Source organism: Plasmodium reichenowi, chromosome 10, assembly GCF_001601855.1.
Source record: "Plasmodium reichenowi strain SY57 chromosome 10, whole genome shotgun sequence".
Lineage (NCBI taxonomy): Eukaryota > Apicomplexa > Aconoidasida > Haemosporida > Plasmodiidae > Plasmodium > Plasmodium reichenowi.
The window spans coordinates 758,937-769,450 of NC_033655.1; the positions used below are offsets into that span (position 1 = coordinate 758,937).

At 19.3% G+C, this 10,514-nt stretch overlaps 2 protein-coding genes across 2 annotated transcripts; both read left to right on the top strand.

Moving 5' to 3' along the window:
• Positions 1-7: 7 nt before the first annotated feature.
• PRSY57_1020000 (putative membrane protein) lies at positions 8-5,905 on the top strand (the record flags this gene model as incomplete). Its single annotated transcript, XM_020114879.1, has 1 exon — positions 8-5,905. A coding segment is annotated over one exon (5,898 nt), but the record flags the coding sequence as incomplete, so codon positions are not given.
• Positions 5,906-6,956: 1,051 nt separating this feature from the next.
• PRSY57_1020100 (histone acetyltransferase, putative) lies at positions 6,957-10,430 on the top strand (the record flags this gene model as incomplete). The annotated part of the gene is made up of 1 exon (XM_020114880.1): positions 6,957-10,430. A coding segment is annotated over one exon (3,474 nt), but the record flags the coding sequence as incomplete, so codon positions are not given.
• Positions 10,431-10,514: the final 84 nt, after the last annotated feature.

The following is a 10,514-nucleotide window of genomic DNA, read 5'->3' on the forward strand; positions in this document are numbered from 1 at the left end:
ATCCTAGATAAATAACATAGTTGAATATATAAACCAAGAAGAGAAAAAAAAAGTGAATTGGACAGAGAACCTGAGATATGAAACACAGAAAATAAAATTCAAAGAAACAATAAATAAAATGAGCATAACAGAAAATAACTTGTCATATGCAAGTAGAAGAATATTTAATAAAGTCTTTGAAAAAGACATATCATGCAAAAAAAAAAAAAATATATGTCAAAATAATGTTGAAGAAATAAAAGATGATGGAAATTATGTAACTGCATCATATAAAACAAATAAAGAAATAAAAAAAGAAAAATACGAAAACATTTTAATTAATAAGATTAAAAATAATGTGGAATTTTTTTTATCAAACTTTTCTGTTCCTTTGGATAGTCCTCTTTATATAAAAGGAGAGAAAATTAAAGACCAAGAAAATGATGATATGTTATCGTTATCTGAAAACGTGATTACAAAAAGTGTAAAAGATATAAAAAATATCAACATATATGAACATAATAATAATAATAATTATGATGATGATGATCAATATATATCTTGTGAAAAAAAAAATATAAACAATACATATAGTAAAAAACAAGTTAATTATCTTAAAATAAATTGTAACGTTATAGAAATAAATAATTGTGGAAAGGAAATTTTTAATAAATATATTATTTTACAAAATTGTTCTTCAAGTATAATACTTTACAAAATAATATTTAGAAATAAAATTTTATTAAATAATAATAAAATAAAATTAAACGATGTTTTATATTATGATGTAAATAAAAATGTTACTCTTTTTATATATCCTAATTCTGGTTATATAAAACCAAATGGAAGCAAACAAAAAATATTGTTAACATTTATATTTAAATATTTTGTTAATAGTTTTGGATGTATAACTATAAAATATTATTGTAATAATAATATATTTAAAGAATATGTATATATATATATAAATTCATTTTTTACTATTAATCACACGGATCAAAGAAATGATTTCGAATATAATATGAAAGACGATAAATTAAAAGATCAAGACGTTTTATATAACCATCTAATGGATACTTTACAAAGTGATCCAATGAAACATATTACAAATATAAAAAAAGAAAAATTTTATATTTATAAAAAAAAAAAAAATATATATGAATCTATATATGACATAATAAATAATATATATAGATTAAAAATAAAAGAAATTTGTAATATATTAAATTTTATAAACTCTAGTTATAATATAAAACTTAATCATACAAATATACAAACTTTTCTTGGATTATTAAGTAAAACTAATAATTCTACATCATTTATAAAATTAAATTATTATATAAAAAAAATGTTATGTCAAAATAAAATAATTAAACTTAATCTTCATAAATATAAATACAAAAAAAAAAAATGTAAATATAAAATATATAAATATAAAATATATAAATATAAAATATGTAAAAGGAAAAAAAAGTATATGAACACTTATAAAATTTATTATCAATATAAAACACATAACCTAAAAATTGTTCCTTTTTATAAAAAGAAAACAACACACTGTAATAATATTATACAATTTAATAAATATAAAAAAATAGACAATCATAATATTTCTTTTTATAAAAGACATAGACATATTTTACTTTTGTTAAATAATAAAGAAAATAAAAATATAGAATCCTTTTTTAATTATATGAAATTTAAATTTCTTTCATCTCTTAAAATGTATACAAATGATGAACACATACAATTTTTCATGTTCCACTTTTTTATACATGAATATTCTGACTTTATAAAAAAAGGAAATATAAATCAATACATTCTATCTAAAAAAAAAAAATATATAATAAGAAACCATGATAATTGTGAAAAACAAACAAAAAAATATATATATATATCTAATTATAATATCACGCATTATAAATATATAAATAATTTATATGAAAAAATTTATAACACATTTAATCAAAAGAAAGAATATTCTTTCCATATTTTTTTATATATCATACGAACCTATGTATGCCACCTAATTTCATACTATAAAAGAATGAACTGCTTTCCTCATATGTATAAAAATAAAAATAATACAACTATTGTAGAAAAAGAACAAGAGATAGAAAAAAAAAAAACAATTCCAATTTATGATATGGAAAAACATATTTTACATAATAATAGATTAAATAAAAATAATAAAGAAGAGAAAGATGAGAAAAAAATTGAGTTTATACATTTTTTAAATTATACTAGTAATCAGCTTTGGCTAGATTTATATAACCCTTGTCTTAAATATTTAAAAGAAAAAAAAAATTCCTTTTTTTTTATTAATTTTATGTATCTCCAGCATAAATTATGTATATCCCCTATGTTTTATTTTTTTTATTATATTGAATTAATAAGATATGTGTACTGTTTGTTTAAGTGGAGGCTTAGGAAAATGAGCAACACAAATGGTGGTAACAACATAAATAATGGTAACAACACAAATGGTGGTAACAACACAAATGGTGGTAACAACATAAATAATGGTAACAACATAAATAATGGTAACAACACAAATGGTGGTAACAACATAAATAATGGTAACAACACAAATGGTGGTAACAACACATGTAACATTGATCATTCGTGTTGCTATAAAGCCCAGCCTAATATTTCAGAAAGCAAAAACATTTTCATCCATATGGATAATAAACTTTTAAGTGAAATTATCAAATATATATACGAATTGTATACATCCAATAAAAATAATGATCATGTCAACAATATAAAAGAATGTATTATATATTTGATTTCTTCTATACTCATGTATGCACAGAAGGATGTAAAAAATATGTATATCTTTATCGATTACATGTTTATTTATAATCATCATAAAAATAAAAACAATAACAATAACACCACACAAGGGCAAAATAATAATTTGGATATGGAAACTTTTTATTCGAATATTTTTATTTTTTTTATTTTTCCTCATTTAAAAGAATATATAGATAACTTAGGAACACATATATATAAATTACATCTTATAAAAAATGAACAAGACATACTTTTATTCTTTAAAAATATATTTAATTATATAAATTATGAAGAAAATGATTCTAGTCTTTATGATGATAATAAAATAATTGACACTGGTGTAATACAAAATACTTGTCCTTCAAAAGAAATGAATATATCCAGCTTTGATAAAATAAACAAATTTGAAGATATAAAAAATATGGAAGAGACTAACATTCCTCTCTTTTTTAAAAATTTTAAAAATCAAAATGTTCAAAATGTTCAAAATGATCAAAATGTTCAAAATGATCAAAATGTTCAAAATGATCAAAATGATGATATACATAATGATAATGATAATAATAATAATAATAATAATAATAAAGAGCAGGGAGATATATGGTTTATATTTAATAAAGAAGAATTCAGCCAAATTATTTATGAACAGTATTATCTAGAATTAAATGAAGCGATAAAGAAAAAATTAAAGAATCTCAAATGTTTATATAAAGTTCGATCCAAGGAACACGAGGAAAACAAAAATATAAATATGAATACATATAAATATATAAACAATCTTCAAAACCGGGTAGATAGTATCGTAGAAACTAATAATGCATCTAATAGTGAAGAGAAAAAAAATAAAAAGAAAAAAAATAAAAAAAAGAAAACAAAGAAAATAATTAAAGATAATGATAAAGATGATGATAAATATGATGATAAATATGATGATAAAGATGATGCTAAAGATGACGATAATAATAATAATTATAACAATAATAATAATATTAAAAATTCATCCAACGTAACACCTTATGACAGTCAAAAGAAAAAAAAACAAAAATCGAAAGAATGTAATGAATCTAAAGAGTTGAAAGAGTGTAAAAGTATAAAACACAAATTTATAAACTTTCATTTTATAAAATTGTTTGATATATTAAATATACATACATATATTATAGATGATAAAAATATGTTAAATAATATATTATCAATGGATTTATCGAAGGATATAAATATACAAATAGGTTTATGTGTACATAGAATAATATATTGTCTTCTTTATATTTTTAATTTTATATCTCTTAGTCATATAAATATATTATATAATAATTATTCTTATTTAAAATATTTCTTGTTTGATGCTTATATCGAATATAATTTAGAGTATATTTATAAATTATATTATTTTATAGTTAACTATTTTTATTTATTACAATATATGAACAAAAATAATTTTTCTATATATATACCGTTATCTCCAACTTTTGATTTTCTAAAATATTTTAAAGAAATAAATAAATGTAAACAGAATCATTATGATAATGGGAAGGATACACATAAGTTGAACATGATAGAACATATGAAGCAAGAAAAAAAGGAGGAAGGTGAACAGATGATAGGAACGACATATTTATCTTCAAATTGTCGACATAAATCGTTTTTTTTATCACCATCATGTGAATTGTGTGAATTGTGTGAATTGTGTGAATCATGTGAATTGTGTGAATCATGTAAATTGTGTGAATCATGTAAATTGTGTGAATCATGTAAATTGTGTACATCGTGTTATTATAATTTCTTCAATTTTAATGAAAGGAAAGAAGAAATACATAAGCACTTATATACATCACATACATTCCTAGAAAGAGAAGAAACAAGATACATTTGCCTCATATCACCACATATAAAGAATGATATGTTAAGTTATATGGACATGAAAAAAATCAAGCAGTGGTTAAAATTACTAAACTTACTAATTTTTTTAAACATAAAAGATGTGTATATATTTGGAGAGTTGTTTTCCTTATTTCTTATCTTTTTTTATGATAGTAATATTATAAGAGGCGAAATTTGTGAGTCCAAAAAAAAAAACAAAAATAATATATATGTAAAGTTCGATACAAATTATAATATACAAACAGAAAAGAAAAAAAAAAAAAAAAACAATTTACATGATAATAAAAAAGGAAACAAAGGAATTCGTTATAATAATATTGATGATAATAAAATAGATATGGACACATCAAAACATTTTACAAAAAATAATGACCATATTAATAACATGAAGAATTATATAAACGTTCAATTTTGTGACTTTTCAGCATTTCCTGAAAATGTATTATTGTTATTAAAATTTTCTTTGTTTAATATTTTTAATTTATATGAAAAATATAAAATAAATATACATTTTCCAAAAGATTTAATTATAAAAATGAAATCAACACAATGTAATGACTTTACATTTAATTCTTCTTTATCTTCTTTTGTTTCTTTTCCTGATGACATTTTATTATATTGTTTATTACCACACAAAAATTATAAAAACATGATATTATTTTCTAAGAAAAACTTTCTTAATAAATATACAAATAAATTAAAGAAAATAAATATGGATCACATTAGTAAAGTAAATGTTATTCTTAAAACTAACAAAGCACAAAATCCTGAACATAATCAAGAGGATCATCAAAACGAAAACAAAACAATTTATTATACGGATAATATAATAATAACGTCTCAAAATAATCATATGAAAAATAGTAATCACATTAAAAAGGTGTCTATTATTAATATAGGAAAACTCACACTTTATTATATTTTAAAAAATATAAATCAAAATAATAAAATCCTATGGTTATGTGGATCTCTTGAAAAAAATATAAAAGAAAATTATAAAAATAGTATACATATATTTCAATATATTTATAATATACAACGACGTAAAAAAAATTTTGATTCGACCTTATATTCTAACATAATACATGTTAATAATTTTATAATCTTAAACAAACAAATTTATTGGTTATATTACAGTCAACTAAGTAAAAATATATATATACCTTTTATTTATAAAACATATAAAATCTTACTACAAATTTTTGATAGAAAATTTTCAAAAAGGGACATCTTATCTTACATAATATAAAAATAAATATAATACATATATATATATATATATATATATATATATATATATAAATGTATATGTTATTTTTTTTAAGTGCTTATATATAATATATATATATAAATATATATATATATATATATATATATATATATATATATATATATATATATATATAATATATATTATTTTTTTGTAATTTTTTAAACATATTTTTTTATATATACATTTGAACATACATAAAATGAATTCCTTTTATATATATATATATTTTAATAAAACAACAAAATATTTATGAACCCCAAAAAAAAAAAAAATAATAAAGTAAAATTATGTATTTTAAAAAATATATATAGATTCATATCTTATATATTAATAAATTAATATATGTATACCTGTACATAAAATATATATATAATATTATATATACATATATATATATATATATATTATATATTTGTTAATACATAAATCCTCCAAGGATTTCTTCTAACTACATATAAAATTACCAATTCATCTATATATAATATATAATAATATAATAATATAATTATTAAGTATAATAATAATTATGTAGAAATAGAAATATATAAAAACAACATTATTTTTTTATATTTACAATATTATATTATATATATATATATTATGTTAATTTTTTCTATGTATATATTATGTATAATATGTATAATATATTTATTATATATTGTTTCATTTTTTACTTTTTATTTATTTCTCGTTATATTTTTTTTTTTTTACCATTTAAAAAAATATTTAACTCAAAATATGTAAAATGAAATACCGGATGAATAAGCCAACCTTAAATTTAACAAAAGAATAGAGAATAAAAAAATTATACATAAATAAAATATATAGAAGAATAAAACATATATTAACCTATATTATAAATAAATAAATAATATATATATATATATATATATATATATATAATATACATTTTAATTTTGTATTATTTTGTACCTTTTTTTTTTTATTTTTTTTTTTATTTTTTTTTTTATTTTATTTTTTTTTTTTATTTTATTTTTTTATTTTTTATTTTTTTTTCCTTAAAAAAATGAAGAAAAAAGTAGATAATAGAATAAAAATATTAATAGAAAATAATATTGCTCTTGGTCAGAGGAGCATGTTTTTCGTTGTAGGTGATGAAGGAAAGAATGTGGTTGTAAATTTTTATTTTCTATTAAATCGTTTAATTAATCGAACACATAATATATTATGGTGTTATAAAAAGAAGTTAGATTTTTCAACTAGTAAAAAAAAGAGATATCGTGAAATGAAGAAGAAAATAAAAAAGGGTACCTTTGATCAAACTGTAGATAATAATTTTGATATGTTTTTAAAAAATGCAGACATAAGATTTTGTTTTTATAAAGAGTCTAAAAAAGTATTAGGAAAAACGTATTCCATATGTATATTACAAGACTTCTCATATATAACTCCTAACATTTTATGTAGATGTTTAGAAACGGTTATAGGAGGAGGATTAATAATCTTTTTAATAAATAAACAAAACGAATTAAAAGATTTATATAATTTAACTTTAAACTATCATAAAAAATATACAATGAATGGTATATGTAATGTATATAATAATTATATACATCGTTTTTTCTTATCATTGAATAAATGTGAAAATGCCATGTTTATAGATGATGAAATGAATATTTTACCGTTAAATGAAAATTATTTAAAAATTAAAAAAATCACATCTAAAGGGAGCGACGGAAATTTTATAGCAAATCATGTTACAAAATTACAACATATAGAGGTTCAAAAGAAAGGAGAACAACATGGTAGTAATATAAACAATAATGATGATGATAAATATGATGATAAATATGATGTTAATGATGATAATAATAATCATTATAATAGTCGTCATATAAAATCAGCCACCTTGGGAGGGTTTTTATGCCCTGATAAAGATTTATTACAAGAAAAATTAAAACTTCTAGAAAGCATATGTGAAGAAAATGAAAAAAAAAAAGAAGAAGAAAAAATATTTTTATATTCTTCAAAATTTAGTAGAAATGACACATGTACAAAAGTAAACAAAAGTGGAGATATACATACTAGTGATAATAAATATACACGTGATACATATGAAACGTATGATAGTGTTACAAATACCAGCACAACGGCAAACACTTACAATAATCATATTTCTAAAAAAACGAAAAAAAAGGAGGTATACAGTTTTTTAGATAGGAATATAATGAATTTATTAAATATTTGTTTAAGTCTTGATCAATTAGAAGTTCTTTTAAATATGTGTAAAATATTAAGAAATGATGAAGAGAAGAAAAAAAATATTAAAGAAGTTCTTTTTAATTTATTAGCAAATCGTGGTAGAGGTAAGTCAGCTACGTTAGGATTATTGCTCTCTTTAAGTATATATTTTAATTATAGTAATATAATAATATGTTCTGGGAATAATGAAGGTGTACAAACTATTTATGATTTCTTAGACAAAGGATTACATATTTTAGGTTTTAATGAATTTAAAGATTATGAAAAAATATATGATATGGGTAAAATCAAAGAAATTGTAATTTTTAAAAATATGAAATATTTAAAACAAAGAATACGTTTCTTTGACATTATTGAAGAAGATATATTAAATTCAGAACTAATGATTATTGATGAAGCTGCATGTATTCCTATAGATATTTTAAAAAAGAAAATAAAAGGAGAAATTACTATATTGTCAACAACATTAAATGGATATGAAGGTACAGGAAAAACATTTACATTTAAATTATTAAAACAATTAAAAAAAAAATTTATAACACAATTATCATATGAAGAATTTAAAAATATGAATTTCTTATATTTTGATAAAGCATATATAGATTTAACCTTAACAAATCCTATACGATATAGTTATAATGATCAGGTAGAAAAATGGCTAAATGATTTCCTATGTCTAAATTGTAATGAACCTACAAATATAAAAGAAAATATCTGCTCCCCATCAAATTGTGAACTATATTTTGTAAATAAAAATATTTTTAAAAATTATAATAGAACTAGTGAAATATTATTAAAAAAAATTATGACATTATTTATAACATCTCATTATAAAAATACACCCAATGATATTATTATGATATTGGATTCGCAACAGCACCATTTATTTATTTTAATAAATAAAAATAATCATAATAATAATCATAATATATTGGAAGATCAAATTGATGAACTAGATATATATGGAGTTTTACATTGTGCAATAGATGGTATCATAAATAATGGAAACATCAAGAAATCTGTAAAATTAGAAGATATTATTCATTTAGTAAAAGATAATAATACACAAAATGAGAATCCTACATTGGATACAAAGGAAATAAACGATTCAATGGATCAAAAATTGGAAAAGAAAGAAAATATGAACCATCTAAATAGTGATAATCAAAAAAATTGTGATAATAATAAAGAACTTTTAATAAATGAATATGAAGGGAATTTAATTCCTTATATTATTAGTGATTATTTTAATTATTATTTTTATAATTATATCGGTATACGTATTGTACGTATATCTATCCATCCATCTATGCAAAACCTAAATTATGGATCTGAATTCTTAAAAAAACTTTGTAATTATTACAATGAATATAATTCAAAACAAAGACACGACAATAACACAAAACAAAAAATTAAAATAAATAATAATGATGGTAATAATATTGATGGTAATAATATTGATGATAATGTGAAAAACAGTGAAAATGTCATATTATTTAATTGTAGTGGGAAAAATATTTATTTTGATAAGAAATTAAAACAGATTGATTATATTGGTACATGCTTTGGATTAACCAAAGGATTATTAATCTTCTGGCAAAAAAATAAATTTATCCCTGTTTTTTTAAAACAACAAAAAAATGAAATAACAGGTGAATTTAGTGTTCTTATGTTAAAACATCTAAATGAAGATCTTAAACATATCATAGCAAATTTTTATACTGATTTTGTTAGAAGTGTTACCAAACTCTTACCATATTCATTTAAATATATGGAGTCCTTTATTGTTTTTAATTTATTACATAATAATAATTATTCTATACCTTTAAAACAAGATGATGCTTCTATAATAGTTAACGATCATAATAACACAAATCATACATATAACCATAATATACATATAAAAAATAATCTTCATAATAATCATTTTTATTATGATAATTATGAAGATCAACATTTATCCTTTTATAATAATAATCTCATCAATCAAGAAACCATTTTCTACTTTTTTCATACGAATGATATATGTAGATTAAAAAGATTCGTTTTAGAAGGAAGAAATTTCTATGAAATCCTATATCTATTATCTACAATAGCAAACTTAATATTATTTAAAAAAGTAAAAATAGATTTGAGCTTTTTAGAATATACCATATTATATGCTGTAGCATTTCAAAAAAAAACACCTAAAGAAATATCAGATGAAATCAAAATTAACGTAAATCAAACAAATGCAATCTTTAGAAAAATAATACACCGATTTTATAATTACATCAAGGTAATCAAACATAAAAAAATGGACATATAAATAAATAAATATATATATATGTATGTATGTATATATATATATTTTTTTTTTTTT